A 20,389-nucleotide genomic window follows, 5' to 3' on the forward strand; every position below is an offset into this window, starting at 1 on the left:
TGAAAAACCGGTATGTGGAAATAATGCACTCTCTGTTTTTCTAGAACTCTTTTGTGTAGTAAAGAGCAAACAAACATATATATATAAAAAGGGAAAAAAACAACAAAAAGAAGAAGGGTACAGCATTTTTTTAAGTAAAATTTTAAAAAATTAGGAAAAGGGCTTAGAAAGGGCTTAATTTTGGTAAATTTACTCGAAGATATAAATCAGGTTAATAAGAGTGGTGCTTAGATTTGCTCGTGGCTTAGACAAGGAAACCAACCTATAGCTTACATGTTTAAGATAAAGGTCAGACTCAGAAAGATTGAACCAGTGATGGAATCACAGGCAGACAATATACAGTATAAGTTCAATTGAAGCTGTGGTCAAAACCCTTATAGAACGTCATATTTGCAAAAGGCCCAAAGAGGAAAAATACCCAGAAATAGAAATGAGAGATTAGATTAGAGAAAGGTGATTCTCCTCTCGTCCAGTAGGTGGCAGTAACGTGCCTGTGGGCTGCCAACCGGCAATGAATCAAAAGAAGAAAAAGAAGGTTTCAGTGGAAAAAATGAACAGTGGTCTACGGCGAAAAGTAAGAAAATACGCGAATAAATAACCACGATGATTATTTTTTATACTCACAACAAATTCATAAGTGGTCACAATGTTATCCTCGACTTAATACCTCAGAAGAGTTGTCTTCTTGTCGCGATTTAACAGGTTATTAAACTCTGTAATTGTCTTACTAGCTAACTTCTTGTTATCTAACGCCAGTCACAAAAATGTGTATTTGTTATTGTTTTCTCCCCCTTAACCCTACTCTACCCTACCCTACTGTTTAATTATACTCCAGACCACCGAGCAGTCACTCAGGAGATCCAAATAGGTCATTTTTAAATGAAAGAAACGTCAAACTATGACATTTTCCTTGACAGAAAAATCACCACCACAGAACAGCAGCTGTTTAAAAGTTAGCCAGGCTAGCTAACCGACCGATAGCCATTGACATCCGTGCATTTCCGTGTTTATTCCTGTTTAAAATTGACGAAGAATTAACATAGTTTTAGTTGTGGCTGTGGCTCCTCTTGTTTTTCATTTTCCCATCTCGCTCCTGTCTTCAGTATAAATAATTCAAGCTTTAAACGAGTGGACACTGTAGTTAATAGATGTCACAGTGGATGCATCTGCTTTATGACTTACTACTTACTACTTTTTTTTATGCTATCCAGGTTCATCTATCTATCCGGAAGGGAGTATCCCTTCCCCCTTTGAAAAAATGCAACACCTGCTGCTCTCCAAGCAAATTTCATTGTCCATTTTGTTTACCAGTTTTTTTCAAACCCACAAAACGCTCCAGACTTAGAATTCATTTGGACATTCATCTGAGGAAAGCCTTTCATATTGGAGGTAAGGTCTTAACATCTTTAGTTCTGTAATTACTTGACGGTTTCAGCAAAAAAATATGAATTCATAATTAAATGTATTGTTCATATTTCAGAGTACACGGTCCACAGATGCGGGCTGGATTGCAACAAACGGCCACATTATCACTGTTTGTACTGCACAGAGACATTGGTGAGAAGAAGAGATTTCATCAGTCATATACCAAAGTGCAACCAGGCAGAACAGCAAAGAGCCCAGGACGCTGCCATGAAGTATGAAGTAAGCTTCTTGCTTTGTTCTTCCTGAGCAACCACAGCTTTTTCTAGCCTCCCTATGTCAGTGTTTACTATCAGCAACATATTATTAAACCCCTATGTCTTTAACATACTGCACAGCAGCCAGGGGTGAATATCACATAGTGTTCCTTGCACCTGTTTAACTGTTGATTGTTGCACCTGTTGATTCTATGATCGGCCTGCACTTATGCACAAGAAAGTACACTTATGTACAGTCACATTTATGATTATGATTTTATAATGTTGGCTTTGAATTTAATGTCTAAAACCCTAGACCAGCTAAAACCTTAGCAACTTTGATTGTTTATGTAGTTAGGCCCTTCACTGAACCCTACAGATTTAATTATGTTGTTTAAATAATTTCTGTTGTTTTCACAGGAGAGAGAAAATGACAGTGGTGACATCACCGTCATCCCAGAGTCAGATGACAACAGCAGCAAAGGAGCAAGCAGCAGCAGCCAGCTAGTGTCTCCCATCATTCCCAAGTCAAACAAATGTGACACAGTGGTGAAAAAGAAGAGGAGTGTGGAGCCACAGTCTTCTAAATGTCATCAAACTGTGCAGACAGACTTTGATAAACCACAAGACTGCGATGAATACTACTTCATGAACCTTGTGAAGATGTTTAAAAAGTTGTCCCCGCAGAAAAAGGTGGAAGTCAGGATGAAAATGGAGAGACTTCTCTTTGAAGCTGAGTTTGAGTAGAAGAGGATTTACGCACTCAAACAAAATTAGTTTATTTGGTTACAGTTTTATTGGAAGATTGCGAGAGGGAGACTTTCAGTGTCTTGGCTTTTTATTTCTGACAGTATCTTTGTGTCCACTGCATCTTCATTGGAGGTGAAAAACTGTATTTCTCTGATAAAGCCTTGTTATTCAGCTGAGAAGCCCTGTCGCCCTCTAGAGCCCAGTTCACTACATTTACAGCATAATTTCTTCACATGTTCATTTGCTGTTTGCTAGCAACAATCATTTGCAAAAAACGTGATGCTGCCGCCATCTGAGATTTGCCTGCATGCAGCGCTCACACATCGCCTTTATGAAACTCCTGGTTTGTTTCAGAGGTTTCATCAAGTGCAATTTACTGTTATACTGAGGTTGGATTTGCATCAAGAATAACTATTTACTCTGGATTTTGTGCATATTCCTTAATTTAGTGTACTGTATGGTTAATAAAGAATAACCAAAGATTTATTTAGTGAAACTGCTCAGCCTACCTCACAAAGATGAACACTACTAATACTAAATAAAGCAGGTTTTGTATTTTCAGTTTTTCATGTAGATTTTTATCTTTTACAGCCCTCCTGGTTAAGTGTGTATGTGGGTGATCAACTTATGTGTGTGGAGACAGACATGAATTTCCTGTACAAAGACTTTATTGATTATAAAAGTATACAAAAATAAGTTACATTTCCAGTAATGTAAAAATGGATCAGCCAACACCTTCCTTATTGTGATCACCTGAGGCACATGGTTATACAGTAGAAGTATCACGAACAAAATGAGCTCAACTCAAGGTCCAGTTACTATTTTTTTCTGAGTTTGAAGCACACGTCATGGTCTTCATCAGAGAATAGACCTTCAAGTTCAAGTACAGATGTTACTTTACAAATACTGATTTCAGTAGTTTATATAATAAATGTGACAACATCACAGTAAAGAAAATGTTTTGTACAAAATGAGGAATTCACAGAGACAAATGTACTAATAGAAAGATATAATAAGAGCAGTGGTTCCCATCCCTTTTTCTTTATCTATTAGCTGAAGCAATATTTGTGCATCCTGGTGACCTAGTGTCATACTGTGTAACTGCAACATCCCTGGTTTGGTTTACAGTGGGGGTGCTTTATTGCATGGTGGGGAACCACTAGTTTACACAGTATTAATGATGCTCAGAGGGATACATATTTTCAAGAAATCTGTGTCAACTTTAAATTTTTGACGTGACAGAGGAAGCTGTAAGGATCTATATTCACTCATTTTCTGCCTTGTAGCAATAGACTCCATGCTTGTGCTGTGGGGGTGGAAAGCCAAAGCTGCGGACCCCTGGCTCAGGGGGACCACAGTTTTTGCGTGGCCTGGTGATGGCGTAGCGAACGCTTCCATCAGCCAGCCAGCCCGCGTCGCAGTGGTCCAACCCTGTCAGCTTCCAGGCAGCGTAGAGCTGTCCGACTTTGGCGATTTCTGCTCCATCTGCCTGACACATCCTCTGAGCTTCCGTCAGGTTCATCTTGTGAGAGGGCTGAAAATAGTAGACTCTCCCTTTGAGGGAAAACACATTTATTGTGATATTTAAAGATCTCTCATTAGATTAGATTTTTTATGCTGCTTATTTACTTTTAATTGTGGAATAATCAACACTGTAATGCAATAAAGAGATAATATTTATGTAAGTTTCCTTTCATCCTGTTAAGAGATTTAACAGTTAAAGACGGTCACTGTGACTGTTCTACTCTTGCTTGAAGACAACAAGAACAATGGCAACTGAGACAAGCTCAATCAATTTTATGGAGGAAAACAAATGAATCTTTGGTATTTACCAGAAAAAAAGGCTAGATTTATAATTATATATACTGTAACTCTTGGCCTTGAACAATTGTAACGTGTATAACATTTGGGAAAAGATGTCCTGACACTCATACTTTATTAACAGTGCAATACAATTGTTCACTGTTGGGCTGAAGTCCGTGCAGGTTTAATGCAGCTGCACATTTTTTACAGTGGTGAGGCAACAGAGGCAGAGAGCTAAGTTTTAAAGCAGTGTGGTGGCACTTGAGCACTGAATTGTATTTGCTGATGAAAACCAAACAGAGGGTGTCACTTTTTCAAATAATGACACCACTTCACTGTAGGAAAAGCACAGGTGCAAACAATAAAGCTAATGACCTCTGAACTCCATTTAAAAGCTTCAGTTTCCAGGTTCTGGTGTTGTGAATGCTAATTATTGCTATTACTAACACCTGTACTTTTCCTGTTATAACAAGTCAAATTGTCAAACTGCTGTGAAAAAGGCCTTTTTTTCTTACAACTAGATTTTGAGCCTGTGACAGTGTTGGTCTCACCCTGGAGCGAAGAGGAGAAACAGAACACATCGTAGCGATGAAGGTGCAGGTGCCGTCTGCCGTAGCTCCGGACACCCGGGGCGAGGCCGTGGCCCCCGCAGGGCTCTCTGGGCTGAGTGATGGGGTACTGGACTGTCCCGTCAGCCAGCCAGCCCGCATTGCACCAGTTCAGGCCCTCCTTCCAGGACTGGAAGAGCTGTGTGAAGGTGGCCAGTGACGAGCCCTGCTCCTCACAGACCTGCCGGGCTCCCAGGAAGCTCATGTGGTAACGACCCCGAGGGTGCTGGTAGGGAAACACCACACCTGGGTGGAGCAGTTAATTAAGACAGCTGTGAGAGAGAAAGTACATGGACTTCAAAGTATAACAAGAGACAGTAACATGTTCACTTAAAATATTTGTATTATAGTATCAGTACATCTACTCTTGCTACTTCCCTTACTACTACAGTTACTGGTGTGTTTATTACAGATAGGGCAAAGCACCCCCCACACCACCCTCTAATGCCCCCAGACTGACAGAGAAACAAAATGTCTACATCTGCCATGTTGTTTGTAGTCATTTCATGTCTCTTTGTGGTACATTAAGCAATCTATCTCCAACATTGATCCATGAATAGAATTATACGTAGGCTCTGTGTAATATCTGCCACATTGTGGACATATTGTACCTTGTAACTCCAGATGAATTGAAGTGCTCCTGTCCTCCAGTCCGTCCACCACTTCACAACGGTAATGGCCTGTATCATTCAACTGGAGGTCAGTCATCAACAGTGCAGCATCTCCTGGGAAATCCTGTCTGAGCTGCACACGACCCCTGACCAACACACACACACACACACACACACACTGTGACTTATAGTTAAAGGGAAACAAACTCTAATAGCCACTAATGACAGAAAATAATAATAATAATCATGAATTGAAATGAAGTATTTGTCCTTTCAACAACCTGAACTCTCCAAATGTTCGACTGCGGGAGCCGATCGCCACCAGCACGTCTGTCTCATCGTGTCCCCCGGCAGCAGCAGGGAGCCGGGACCACTTGACCCTGACCTCTCTCTGTGAACTCAGCTCAGGCTCAAACCAAAACCTGCATGGCAGGGTGACATTACCCCCCCTGACTGCAAACACTGGTGTCTTATCAGAGTCCACATGGAGTTCCACACCATTCAAATGAACTGTGGGACATATAAACATTTCATCTAAAAACAGAGCTTAAAAATATTGCAGCTATATATACATAAAAAATATGACCTGAAGCCAGGTGAAATACATCATGTGCATACTTTCTTTGTTGCCATTTCCACTGAGGAAATGATGGTAGAGGAACTTGTTTGGGATTGTGGGGGCAGTCAGGGCCCAGTCTGAGACAACCAGCTGAGCCCCAAACAACAGCTGCAGTGTTCGGAGGCAACAAATCATCATCTAGGCTGTGGTGACAAATCCTGATCCTTAGAGGTCTCTGCACAGTGCTCAAGCCTGTGGAGAGAGATCTGCTCGTTAGTCCTTTAATCGGATGTTGTGGCAAGACTTTGCCAGTAGTAGGCAGCATGTCACCATGTCAAAAAACTCTATTTATTCTCCATCAAGATGTAACTCTGTTACTGCGACAGCTCTGGTGCGCCCTGCACAAGTTAGTGAAAATAATGTTTTAATGCTACTTTGTTCTTCCACAAACCTGTTACAGCATTTCCAAAAATTTTAATAAAATAAATGTTGAATTGCGTTATAATTTTCCCACACTGTAGACAGGCTATCACTGTATATTTTTTCACCTGTCTATCCATTAGCAAATACCGACATTTGCTAATTGCCACCACCTGTGACAATTATCGACCGTTTAAGAACATAACACACCCGGAGGCAAGGTGAGAGCAATTTTAAAAAAGCTGCTAAAGTTATGATAAATTTAAAAAGCGAATGTCAGAATCTGAGGCTCATTTCACTAATAAAGTGCCTCATATGAAGAGTACAGATCACATTTGACGCACTGTCATTTTGTTCACTCACCGCAAAACACCTTGATATCTTGCTTGCGTGGTTTCTGTCCCTTCGACAGGGAAGTTTTGAACACAAAGATGTTCAACAGTCTGTTCAGTGTCTCTCAGAGGACACAGTGGTTAATGGCCAAAGAACAAAATACAGCAATTATAGGTGTAGTCTTCTCCAGGCGTCGTTGATGATAAAACAGGTGCAAATAATTCAGTCTACCTGTTCTTACTTTTCGCTGTAACAGTAGCAGGGCTGTTAATGCTGCTCTATCGCCGCAACTGGAACAACAGCTCAGGCTAAAGGGCTATAAACCTCCCAGTGTGTTTCTGCAATGAGTTAAGGGAGGGCACAGTGATGCCTCATATGGAGAAGTGCCCAGTTTCATTCATCAGTGGTAATAATTTCAGACACAGTAACAAGTGTTGTCAATTCATTGGCAGTTTTTATACTATGGCAAAATTTTATTATTATTATTATTATTAAATTCCCCCATACTTTGTTGCCTTTCCTTTCTTAATTCTTCTTGTACTATTTAACTTACTTTACTCCTGTCTCTGTACTCAGGTTTAACCAATGTAACCCTGCAATTGTTAGTATTTATTTATTTCCTTATTCATTTTTCCTTCAATGTACTTTAAGATTGATTTGTCTTTGATGTATGATCATATATACACATCTAAATTTTTCTTGTTTGTTTTTCTCTGACGGCACATTACAATTTTCCTGTCTCTGTGTTATCCGTCTCTTTGTTCTATTTGTATATATTTTATGAATATTTACAGTCCAGTGTGGATTAGTAAAATTGGATTTTCTTTACATTTAAATTTTCCCAGTTCCTCAACATTATCTGCAGAGCTACTAGAGATTTAAAGATTTAGGACCAAGTTATTTTACTGAAAGAATCTAAGCCTCATCATTAACCAATGTAATGTTAATGTTAATATGAACTGTAGTATAAATATGGTTTTAACAGAAGTGATAAAATTTTATTTTGCTTAACAGTTGAAGTACACTGGGTGAATTATTGTCTTAAAAGTACAGACCAGTTGTTTTGTCAAACAGATGTTTGTTGCAGAGGGTCCCCACATCACACCAGCTGGCAGCTGTGTTTTCCTGGAAGCACTATGATCTTTTATAGGACACCCTGCTGCAAAACATACACCAAATACACATCAGCATACAGTAGACATACACAGACACAGTGAGGACAGAGATGCTCCATCCTCCACAGCATTCATTTCATAGAGATGAAAGCTGTTGCCAGGGGCCAAGCATACCAGGGCTGTGAGCTTAGCAGGGAGATGAAGGGCTAACAGGGTGTAATTACTCTCGTAAACAGCAGGCCAAAGCCAGGTAGTCCAGCACGGAGAGGACTCACAACACCTTTGTCGTGTTGGGAGAGTTTGTGCAAGAAAGTCAAATGCAAAGTTCCACTGTAGCTTCCTTTCATGTTGGCTTTGGGCTGCAAAATGTTCCAAAACAAGGTCTACTTTCTGGATTGTATCAGCATCTGAATAATGCAGATACTTGAATGGCCAGTCACAGTTCTTTTTAATAAGCATGTTCCTCTCCTTCATGCTGCTCCCCTGACCAGTCTGTTCATGCAAGAACACCAACACCCACTCAGACATGAACATTGTCTGACCACATGAGAGTCTATGGCCAGCAGTGGGAAGTAAACTGTTTACTGCTTACTTTACTGTCAACAGTTTTGTGTCTCTTGATTGAAAAGAAGCACACACAGATTTTTTTTTTCAAAACATTTAATAAATGATCTCAGTTCAAGACCAACAATGAGATTTTAAAAAAGGATGTAAAATAATTATTTTCTACACATCTTCACATTTGTTGTAAAAAGGGTTAAATTACAATGAAATTAAATGTAAGACTGAAGCTGCGAAAACCTGCTAAAATGTGTAAAAAACAGACATCACATGAAAAACTTGATGCAAAAATCCCTACAGTTTACAATTCAAACATTTGATTGACTCCATCAGTGTGCTGCAGTTCAAAAAAAAATATTTTTTATCCTTGACATATTTTCTCTGTATGGATAGTTGGAAATGCCGAAATATACAATATATTGCACAGGCCCTGTGTCGTTATGCTAGTTTGTGCTCAAGTAACAAAAACAGCAGCCAGACAACAGACATGGTGAGATATACTGAGTGTGCTGGTGAGGATGTTTATCATCCATCCTCTGCAGACTGTTAAAACTACAAAAATAGGGTTATTTCCTAGTGTGGGGCATACAACTGAAGTTATCAAGTCTCCAGATATGAGAGAGCCTGAAATAAATTTAGATTCTTAGAAGGAGCTAATACAGACTATGAGCAAATCTGTGCAAATTTTGTAGGGATCAAAATCTACTAAAAGCATGAATACTCAATAGGAGATTCTGTGAGCACTTACAAGCTGTAATGTCAAACAGTTTTATTAACATAAACATAAAAAAGTCACTAGTCAGAAAGTGCTACAAGTGTTAAAGTCCAAGCTATTCAGCAACCATCATCTCCGTGGAATAAACAGATGATTCTGTTTAACATCCATTCTGTGTGAAGAGACGGAGCAGCTGGATGAAGATGGAGCTCTGATAAATGGTTATCAATGAGTTTCTAGTCATCGCAGCCCAGCAGCTCCATACGTAGAGAGATGCGCTCGTGCCACTCCCAGGGGACAACTCGAACATAGCGGGCGTAGAATGGAGGCTCAAATAGATTCTTCTTATGGGTGTTGTTGTCAATGTTGCCTTGGAAAAGCTAAAAATAAATGTTAAGGTTACGGTTAAAGCAAGAATAATAATATTGGGAAAATGTTAGTGTATATGACGCATGTGTTGCTCAATTCTCCTGGCACTCCTGCAAAATGTTCCAAAACAAGGTCTACTTTCTGGATTGTATCAGCATCTGAATAATGCAGATACTTGAATGGCCAGTCACAGTTCTTTTTAATAAGCATGTTCCTCTCCTTCATGCTGCTCCCCTGACCAGTCTGTTCATGCAAGAACACCAACACCAAGCTGAATGAGCACATTTTGGTGTTAACATCTACCAAATGTCTTCATGGCCAGCTGTTAATCAAACTGAGCTGTGCTGCTTTTTGACAATGTGACAAGCCCAGATCCCACCAGCCTCACCCAGACGTTCAGACAAAGCCCCAGGCAGCAGCATTATGTCATGTGCCTGCTAGCTCTATGCTCAGTAAAAACATCAAAGCTCTTTTAACAGTTTTATTGGATCATATGAGTTCAGACACTACAGCCAAAACAATCCATTAAAGAGCAGGAGAAAAAATATTTCCTATTCCTCTCAGAAAAAGAGGCTGTGGTGGAGAAGACTGTATTACCTTTTAAAGAACTAAGGTTGATGCAAAAATGCCTCAGAAAAAAGGTATTAAATCATTTAATGCTTTTAAAAAACTCTGCATTTAAATGTGAGTCATTTACTAAGACAAACATATATAGTCTACTCTATTAGGGAAAGACATTTTATTGGTTGATGTATGTCTGACCTTATCATTGCCGGTGCTCTCGTCCTTCACCATACTCCATGACTCTCCATCGTTACTGTAAGAAATTTTAAACACTGACACAAACAGCACCACCCCAAAGTCCTTCGCCCCCTGAGTGATGATGCCTGTGAGGCGCTTTGTCTTCTCTAGATCGACCTGGCGGAGGGACAAAGAAAACAGTTACACAATCTGCAATCTGCAACATCTGCCGGCGTCAGCGATGACATTTTACCACTGACGGCTCCCTCACCTGGATCCACTCTGAGCGGTTGTTGTTGGCAGGAGACCAGGCGTTCGTCTTTCCCTGCTTGTCCAGTCTGGCAAACTGAGGGTACCACGTGAAGGTGTCAATGCCCCATGTGCGGTAAGAGCTGGAGGCTGAAATCTGCCCATCCGAGATGAGGCGAGACTTCATTCCCAGAGGCTCTGAGCAACCTGCCGTGTTTGAATAAACTATGAATCCAAAAAGCGAGTGGAAAGATGGAGGGAGGGAAAGCGACAGAGGGAGAAAGAGCAGACGAGAGAGGGGGAAATGACAAATGAATACACCCGAAGAAAAGACAAATCAACCTCACCCACCATTTTAAGAAGGCACGTGACTGATTCAGTTCATTTTTACACCCACCAATAACCAAGTGGAAAGAACAAGGACAGGCGCACAGAGGAGAGTAGAAGAATGCATGCAGTGCGAGGAGCTATGTGCAATGTGTATACATTTAACATATTAAGTTCAAAGAAGACAAAGCAAAAAGGGACTGAGGTGGACTAAAACACAAATATGTTTCTGTCTGTGGTTGGAACAGCTGCTTTTATTGTGACATAGTGAGGGTAACCCACAGATTTCTGTTTATACTATACATTTTCTATGTGGTCTAACCACAGATAGATGTTATGCAGAAGAAATAAACTCTGTCACTGTCATTATGCCTGTCAGCAAGACTGCAGTAAGAAGAAATCAACACAGTAAAACAAGAGACAGAGGGAAAAGAGGCTTTCTTTTCCTCGCTGCAGGGATTTGTACATACTGTTTTTACCTTCCCTCAAAATGGAAACTTCACAAACACTCTCACTTAATTTGACTTAAACCTACAGTAGGCCACCTCTTTTTCATTAATATCAAATTTGTTTTTTAACTGAAGTTATCTTGCTGAGTTCCTGAACATACTATGTGCATTAAAACTGTGCCAGATGTTTTCAGTGTGTTTTACCATTGAGTTCACAGCCCACCAGCTCCATGCGCAGCGTGCAGGCCCTGCGGCAAACCACAGGGATGATACGGATGTACTGGGCCACGATTGGAGGGTCAAAGAGGTTGGTCTTTGTGCTGTCATTATCTATGTTGCCCACAAAAACCTGTGGCACAGAGACACAGGAAATGAGATGAATGAGCTGAGAAAAAGAAGGTTTCTGCTGCTGTAAATAAGATGTATTTAATGCAAGGTTAAGGTCTAACCTTGTCCCTGCGTTGGCCATCCACTCTGTAAGTGGTGTAACTGTTTCCATCAAAGCTGCTCGCCACCTTGAAGGCCTTGATGTACTCCGCTGCGCCCATGCGACTGGCACCCTGAGTGATGATGCCTGTCAGACGCATCTTCTTCTGCATATTAACCTGGAGGTAACAACAACATTGAGTGTTAATGAACCTCACAGCTCTCACTGGTCCGTCAGTGTCACCTCAGAGTTTTAATTAATACATTCAGTCTGGCCTCTCTCACCTCGATCCAGGGGTTCCTGTCATGGGAAGCTGACGTCCATGCATTGACGATCCCTTGGTTGTTGAGACGAGCCAACTCCGGGCCCCAGCGCTGAAGACCCAGAATGCCGTAGTGCACAGAAGAGGCAGAAATCTGCGACTCAACAATTGAACCTCCCTCCATCCCCAGCAGAGAAATGCAACCTGGGACATAGCAATTCCACTGTTATCAAAGGTGGAAGTTATTAATTACACTAACTTCTGCTCTCCACTTAAACCTGTCCACATTTTAGTCATTATGTTGACTGATGTTAAGTTAATATTGAGAGAGTATGTCTGATAAAACTGGCCTTTTGTAATAGTGAATACAGTACATAGAGAGAAAAGTGAACATATATATATCAGAGAAGGTGAACATACGTAGCTGGCACTGCTTTCCAACATATGGTGTGGGGCACTGGCAAGTGTAGTCTCCATCAAGATCTCTGCACATCCCTCCATTCTTACAAGGCTGGCTGGCACAGTCATTCACATCTGAAAAACACAACAGCTTATTATTTTTTAAACTCTTTTTAACTTTAGATTTATAGAGAACCAACAAAAAAAAGTCAGTGGTCACAGATGTGGTGCACACCTGCTCACTAACACTCAGAGAGGACAGAGGGAGGAGGGTGGGGCGATGAGGCAGGTGGATGGACACAATAGCCTCACTATGTCTCCAACCTACATTTAGTGACAAGAAGTTTCTCCTAAATCTAAAGATGTTGACAGAAATGCCCCCTGAGAAGACGGGACAGTCTTAGCAACCAGATTAAAGAGCATGACAGGTTAGGGGTCAAAGGTCAAGGCTGATAATTGTATTTTGTGTCATGACTCAATGAATGTGAACAGGCACAGGAGATTTTAGGATGTTATATCTATGTTGTGTCGCCATCACTTAGTCCACAAACTAACTGAGTGTATATTATGGCAACTAGATAATCAGCATGGAGAACACAGAGAGCTCTGGGTCTGTATTTACAATAGATCTTAACATTTAGGAATCGCTGTAAGTGGTACTAAAAGTTCTCAAGAGTTTCTTCTTAGCACATATGCACAAAGCTACTACATCTAGTAAAGTAAATAACAATGAGAACTCTTTGGCTAAGAGCAGAGGCGGGGTTGATTCTATGGCTACAGATTTATTTATTTATTTGTTTTGCCATTTCTGCCTTATTGATAGTGATAGTAGAAAGAGATGGGAAAGGAAAGGGAGAGAGAGAGGGGGGATGACATGCAGCAAAGAGTTACTACCATGGATGACATCTTTTTTCATGAATTACATTTATTACAAAATCTATTTTAAAAAATATAGTCAATGACATAGATATATATAGCTAATAGTGAAATCAGTCAATAAATGTTGGATGTGAGGATTTCTATTTCTCTCTCCTTCTACTCAGGACTCTGCTTTCCACTCCAGTAACCATGGAAACAAAGCAAGTCTGTCCTCACTTCCTGTTTGCCCCATTGAACTCTGCTCCTGTAACACTCTCTCATCTCCATTAGGTGGCACACTTGCACAACATGTTTATCTACAGCAGCGGGATGGGAGCGTAGTTCCAACTTGACAATAGCACACTTCTCTTTTCACTCATCTTCAAACAGAACCAAAATATTTTCAGAGAGAAATACTGAACCAAGGGCTGAGACGACGTTAGACCAAACGATATACCATTCAAACAGACCTCACTGTCAGTACTTTTTCCTACTTGCAGCTTGGTTCTTGAGTTCTTGAGCGGCACCAGGAGACTGCAGGTGACCAACTCATATGACAAAAAACTGTAGGACCTGTATTAAGACCCTAGTCTTTGCATATATACATTATGCAGTAGTTATTTCTGGGAATTATTACTTATCAATCTAGCTATATATAAATATATATATCATGGTATGGCTTATGTGTGCAAAGTAATACATTGCATGATTAAAAGTGCCTGGTTGTGTCAATGTCAATACAAAATAAGATAAAATTGAAAGAAACTTTTTGTTCAGCCTTATTTTACCTGTCTTACTTCAGAACTAAAGCAGATGACAGGTTGACGTAATGCCACATGGGTCTGTTTAATTCTCATTCCAGTTAACACTAAGAGGATTGCTCACAACTTAGAAACAAATGCCTGTATGACCGTGACAACATTGGCACAGCACAGCTAATAACACTGAAAAACAACTGATCCTACCAAGAGACAGACCGTGAAATAACCTTTACTGATTTGCTCTTTAAATACAGCCTGCACCGTGCTGGCTGTACTGAACATTTTATTTTGTTAACTGGGATGTTTTTCTTCATATTTTGGCAAAAATATTAACATGACATTCATGCCAAGGAAGCACAAATTAAAGAAATTAGAAAAGAAAAAAGAAAATAAATCTGAAATAGCAATTTAACTACCATCAGTTTAAACTATGAACTTATGTCTAATGTCTATAATGTAAAGGACATGTTCCACTCCATTCCAGCACCTCGACACCAGTTCAGCCTATGACGTCTGTCTGAATCAAAATTAGAAAATGTCTGGGAGTGGACGACCAGACTGCACAAACACTGCAATTGGTGGTCAGATTGTGGGCTTTGGGAGGGTGAGCTGTTCATTCACAGAAGATATGTCTTCAGTAATAGCACGAACGAAAGTTGTATTTTCAAACAATAATTCTAGCTTTATTGTCACTATGAGGTCGCTTCTAGTTGTTTCAGCTCACAATTATCGGTGTCAGTCATAGATCAGAAACACTTTCTTTAATCCAGTGGGTATAAATATAATCCCTTATTTCCTCCCTTTTCTTATACCTTTCAGTCATCCCTCTATTAATAAACTGTTTTGGAATGTTCTGTATAAAGATTGTAATGAATAAAGAAAAAAGCAGGGAGTGCTGCTGTCTTTTGAGTTAAACCGCATTGCACAGTAGGAGGAAAGAAGCCACAGTAAACAATACCACAGTCCTGGTTTGGTCAGTAGCATTCAGTCGTCAATGATACATCTGTGTCAAGATGCCTTAATACTCAGGAAACAAACTATCTGTCCCCCTTTACCACACACATACTGACACATTTACAGTTTCTACATTTTGTCCTTGAACTAATCTGAGATAAGAAAAGACACTCTGGCATTTTTCACAGATAAATAAAAGCTCACATTCTTGAAAAACTCACTCACTGTCACTGAATAAACAACAAGAGTTCAAGAATCATCATTCAATTAATAACTCAAAGCCAAGTTAGCTATTCTCTTAAGAGGATATGATGGGATTCACTATTTCCAAATTCCCCATCTGATTTGGTTGAAGCTTAAGCACAAACAGATTCAGTGCTGAACCTGTGCGGAAGGCGTTTGCATGCTAAGAGACTTGGAGTGGTCTTTCACTAATTAGCCAAACAGAGTGACCGCAGAGTCCACTGAATGAAACCCTTTCATGAAGCTGCTGAGCTGACTGAACATCTCTGTCCCCCACTGATACTGTGACAGCATATGTGTTCACACCTCTAGAAAAATGTCCTGAAAGTGGAGCACACTGGTATTTGTATTACGCTACCTAATGACTTGTCCTGGCCAAATCTGAATCATGTGCATACTTTTTCTTATCCATCAGTATTATGATTTTTGTGTCTTAGTGCTAAAATTCAAAAATATTTATTGAGAGTGTAAATGTGTAGTTGTGTAAGTACAAAGGTCAAAAAAGGCAGCTCAGGGTTTATGAACCACAACCAGACGTAACTTACTGATCTGGCAGTGCACTCCCTCAAAACTGGGTGGGCACTTGCAGATGTACTCATTGAAAACATCTCCTCGCCTGGTGGGAGCGATGATCTCACACAACCCATCGTTTTTACAGGGATTGGGGCTGCAGGGTCCTGAGAGGAAAGATACTAGTTTTAGCATATAATTCATTGTGCTTTGTGTCCAAAAATATTCCTCTTCTCCCCTACCTGTCTCTGTCAGGTTGCAGGTGTCTCCGCCAAAGCCATCTGCACAGATACAGATGAAGGGATCCTCTCCTACACCTGTCACACATGTTCCTCCATTGTGGCACAGATTCACCTCACAGTAGTCTCCTGTGTAAATGAGATGGAGAAAAACAAGGGGGTCATGTTCAAATACACCTCACATTTTGGCACTAAAAGCTGCAAGAAACTAGAATGCACTGGTGCTATATGTTCTAAATCACTTGCTGTTTCTTGAAAGGAAACTCTTGGTCTCATGTTAGTGTTGTTAGTCATGCTGCTCTCTGCAGCTACAAGTTTTAGCCACAACTGAAGAGAACAAGCTACTGTTCGATATGTTAAATGGTTACCAATAAGCATAGAGTAATGATAGAGTAATGAACTTACTAGTCTACTAGTAACTAGTCTGAGAGTCTGAGTCTGAGATATTTCATCCTTTAGTCTACATATTCTGCAGGTCAAGCAGGTCACCCCCGGTTTGTAGCACAAACTTTCAGCTAAAAAACTGTAGTCTCTGAGCCCAAAGCCAAAATAACCCTCATGACATTCTCACTGGTTGAAAAATAATAATAATAATCTAAAAATATTTGATCTCTATGACAAGTAAAGTGAATGTGATGTGTAAAATTAGCTGAGTGTCACTTTAATATCAAACAAGGATGTGTTACAGAGTTCTCTGTCCTCAGCCAATACACTGAGTTTTAACAGGTATCAGAATCTGTAGTGGGAGAGGAAAAAAGATGTATCTACTGTGTTTTCTCCTGTTGCTCAAATGTCTTGACTTGAATGTTGGTAACAACAGTGGTGCTGCACTGCTGAGTCACAGATCCTGGCTGGATCAGAAAAATTATGGCAGAGAGCTCGAGTGGGAGCGGCAGGGCATAGATTCATGAGTCACACTGGAGTTGTCACACACTTACAAAACCTTTAACTCATAATCTTTGTTAGTTTTTTTTCCTCTTTTTTCTTTAACCAGTCTGTTGACTCATCAGATGCCACGTCAGAGCCATAATTCAAGCTCCAACTAGACTTTGTTGTCATTTCCCTTGGGATCTGTGAGATAAAGACCTGTAGGGAAATGTGAATACTGAAGGCCTTCTCTTTTTCTGAGTGTGCCATCACAATAATAAGGCATAGGAAAGTGATATTGAGTGTGTGTATGTGCAGATTTTGTCCCCTCTCTCACTGAACTGTTTTCATACTGGAACACATCTGACAGTTGTTGTCGAGCCACTTTGAACTGGGCAGACTGGCTTTGCTACTAAAGTGACATGTTTCAGCAGAGAAGCTTTATGCGGTTTAATAAAACTGGCAACAGAAAATTATTAGAAGTATTTTGTTTGTCTTTTTCAGCTCTGTATTTAGGTGTCTGGTGTCTGTATGGGCATGAAAACCAGCTGTGATAACAGTTAGTGTTTCCTGTTGCATAGATTTTAATAATAGCGCTTTTCATTATCTATTAATCATGTTATTACTTTCTAAAGTCCAATGTGACGTCAGCAAATGTCTTGTTTTCTCCGCCCAACAGTCCAAAACTAAAAGATATTCAATTATATTTGTTATCATATAAGGCAAAGAAAAGCAGCACTGAATTTAGAAAGGGGAGGTTTTGCATTTTTGCTTGAAAAATGCCTTTTTTTATTCATAATTTCAGCTCCATCTAATTCTAATTGAAAATCTAAAGGTGTAAACACGTTTTTGTGCAGCAAACACTGCCAACAAGAAGTGTGTCTACGTGGAGGATTAAGAGCTTGCAGGATTAGCCAGGTTGCACAGAAGCATACAGCTCTTTCAGGAATGAGCAGTTACACAACATGACAGTGCAGGAGCTCGTGAGTGGCTCAGGACACACACACAACACACCTGACTGACAGGTGGGTAATGAGAAAAGCCATTAGTGTATACAAACATCATGGCAGCAGAAAAACAGCAGCCGCGGTTAAAGCACTCTGTATTTTACCCTGAGCGTTTTAAGTGTGGATGTTTCCAGGTTGAACTAAAGTGAGTGGACAGCTGGTTCCTGTTGGCTCTGAACAGGTTCACATATGGTGTTATTCTCTTCTCCATCTGCACCATCTCTTAGAATGACCAGGAAGATATCAACATGGACAATAATGCGTAACAATATAATCTAAAATTACAGTCTCAACAAATTTATTGTGACCAGGATGAGCCCTTTGTTGAACTGTTGACTATTGTAAGTAAGATTTCTTCTATAGACCTGGCTCTTACCATATAACCACTGTGTAAAACAGTACTTTGTAATAACAGAGTCTTGCATGTAATAACAGAGTAGCCTCACATTTAATCACCCATTTTACCATGACAATAATAAGCTGGTATCTTGGGATATAGGGTGTACAAATTACATATTGACTGCTCTCAGGAAAAGCAGTATGTTCATGACTGAACCCTGAATGTTGAAGTCATTTTCATAGGTTATTTGTTGATGGAAAATCTTAAAGACGTCATCATTATGTTAAAACTGTTGTGAAATGAAATGAAAGACGTGCATTTTCATTTAAATGACCAACCATTGAAACCCACATTAATTGAAACCCCATCTTTTCCCATCACCTAGAGACCTTGACACACAGTGGGAAACTCAAAGCTGGATTTCTATCACCCAGTAAAGTAGCTGCTCTAGGAACTGGTCTGATTACACTGAACTAACCTAGTGAAGAGAGAAGGGGAAAAAAGGGCATGGAAAATAAGACTAGCTGGCATGGTACAGGGTAAAAGTCCCTTTAAGGATTATATGGAAAAGTGAATGAATTCTGGTGTTATATGTAGAAATCTCTGGGATTCTACAAGTTAACAACATAAACTTACAACAGGAGTCAATCAGAGGTTCTGTGTGAATGCGATTAATCTGGTTTTAAACGTGTCGATGATGAAAAACAGACTTACCTCTGACTGAGCACAGGCAAAGTAGAAGAACAGATGCTGTTAGAAACGCTGTTATTACATTTCCGGGACGTTTCATGTTTATTTACTCGTACTTTGTTTGTTCCGCAGGTCTGTTTGTTTGTTTGTTTGTTTGTTTGTCTATTCGAAGCGGCCGCTAACCTCCTAACTTAATGCTGCCTTAAAGTACCGTCGGAAAAACCGGAATTCTGACTGGAATGTTAAAGAAGGACGGCGTGATGAATGAGGGAGCTGGGATTTTTCATAATACCCGAGTTAATGACATGTGACGTTACCTAAGGGGCGGAGAGCTCGGAGCTATGGCAGTACACAGATAGATACGGAGAGAAACGTTTGCTAGCATGTTAATTATTTGAAGCCTTTTGTTTTGCCTTCATGCATTTCTATATTTTTGCTCTTTGATTAATTTAAAGGTAGAGATGCCCATTTCCACTAATGTGATTAAAGAAAGATCCTGTCAGTTATTATAATGAGAAACTTTCTCAAAAGAATTAGTTACTAGATTAAAATAATGGCTTAATATTTCAAAAGATTGAGTTAGTATCTCAAAATGAGGAGAAATCTTCACCAAATTATGTTTCTTATTATCTTGAGATAGATCAAACAGTCTAATTAGTTGTAATTCCCTGATCTTAATGCACACGAACAATATGTGTTGCTAAATATCCTGTTTTATGATGAGCATGTGAAGGCACCACTTAGCCTCAGGAAATACTGCCAAACTATTTTTTTCACACCCATTCCAGATGAAATGAAAGTACCTCAGGATGACTTTTAAATACACATCCATGAAGACAATTTACATATTTTATTTACTTACAGAGTCTGGAATAGGCTGAATTAACCTTTTAGGATTCCCAGGGCAAACATTTGTCGTTTGATTCCTATTGTCCCCCATGTGCACGTCAGTGTCATTAAGTCCAAGACTCCCACAAACCAACCAATTAAGCAAAAATTCAAAAATTCACTAGTTGTGGCTATGAATGTGAATATTTGTCAGCTGCTACAACAGTAAAATTAGCATCTTTGAATTTCTGACTGTTAATTACACAAAGCGAGCAATTAATACAATGACTATAATTATATAATTAATCTTGATGAGGAAAATATTTGTCAGACCTACTGCTAATGAAAATAATTTTTGGTTTCAGCCTTACAGCTCTTCAGTGATGGAATAATACAACCTTGTCTGGGATCTTCTGTCTCTTAATTACTCAAAACACACAATGTTACTACAAATTAGTTCAATTTAAATGAAAACAACTCAAGTCTTCAAACCAGATTTGAAGACTTGAGTTGTCAGCTGCTACAACAAGAGTCCCTCTACAAGCCTGGGGACACCAGATGGGGGACCCTTCATAGCTGATTTTGTACTTCAATGGTGCAAATTAATTGCAAATTTGTCAGAATTCTGGAGCCCTTGGGTGGCTGCCTGCTTTGCCCAGTTGGTAATCCAGCCCTGGTCTGGAATCACAGAATGATTGTCCCCCTTCAAGTGATTTAACAGTTTGTTACTTTGAATTAATCCCTGTGGGAAAACTCTGTATTTGACCCTTGCCAA

The 20,389-nt window shown here is 39.9% G+C and overlaps 2 protein-coding genes across 3 annotated transcripts; both read right to left on the bottom strand.

The window, feature by feature from the left end:
- Positions 1–3,076: 3,076 nt before the first annotated feature.
- On the bottom strand, positions 3,077–7,022 carry LOC108887886 (hyaluronan and proteoglycan link protein 3). Its single transcript, XM_018683552.2, has 6 exons — positions 6,734–7,022; positions 6,010–6,202; positions 5,673–5,901; positions 5,392–5,537; positions 4,724–5,026; positions 3,077–3,923 (listed from the first exon to the last, which is right to left on the bottom strand). The coding sequence occupies exons 2-6, from the start codon at positions 6,146–6,148 to the stop codon at positions 3,634–3,636; spliced, it is 1,107 nt and encodes a 368-aa protein (XP_018539068.1). The 5' UTR covers positions 6,149–6,202; positions 6,734–7,022; the 3' UTR covers positions 3,077–3,633.
- Positions 7,023–8,638: 1,616 nt separating this feature from the next.
- On the bottom strand, positions 8,639–19,062 carry LOC108887885 (lactadherin). 2 transcript variants are annotated; one of them, XM_018683551.2, is made up of 10 exons: positions 18,811–19,062; positions 15,886–16,011; positions 15,679–15,810; positions 12,339–12,452; positions 11,941–12,122; positions 11,679–11,834; positions 11,434–11,578; positions 10,476–10,660; positions 10,226–10,381; positions 8,639–9,474 (listed from the first exon to the last, which is right to left on the bottom strand). In XM_018683551.2, the coding sequence occupies exons 1-10, from the start codon at positions 18,884–18,886 to the stop codon at positions 9,331–9,333; spliced, it is 1,416 nt and encodes a 471-aa protein (XP_018539067.1). In that variant the 5' UTR covers positions 18,887–19,062; the 3' UTR covers positions 8,639–9,330. The 2 variants fall into 2 exon arrangements, with proteins under 2 accessions (XP_018539067.1, XP_018539066.1); XM_018683550.2 differs by having other exon boundaries at positions 10,476–10,678.
- Positions 19,063–20,389: the final 1,327 nt, after the last annotated feature.

The sequence above is a fragment of the Lates calcarifer genome, linkage group LG2, assembly GCF_001640805.2.
Source record: "Lates calcarifer isolate ASB-BC8 linkage group LG2, TLL_Latcal_v3, whole genome shotgun sequence".
NCBI classification, from domain to species: domain Eukaryota; kingdom Metazoa; phylum Chordata; class Actinopteri; family Centropomidae; genus Lates; species Lates calcarifer.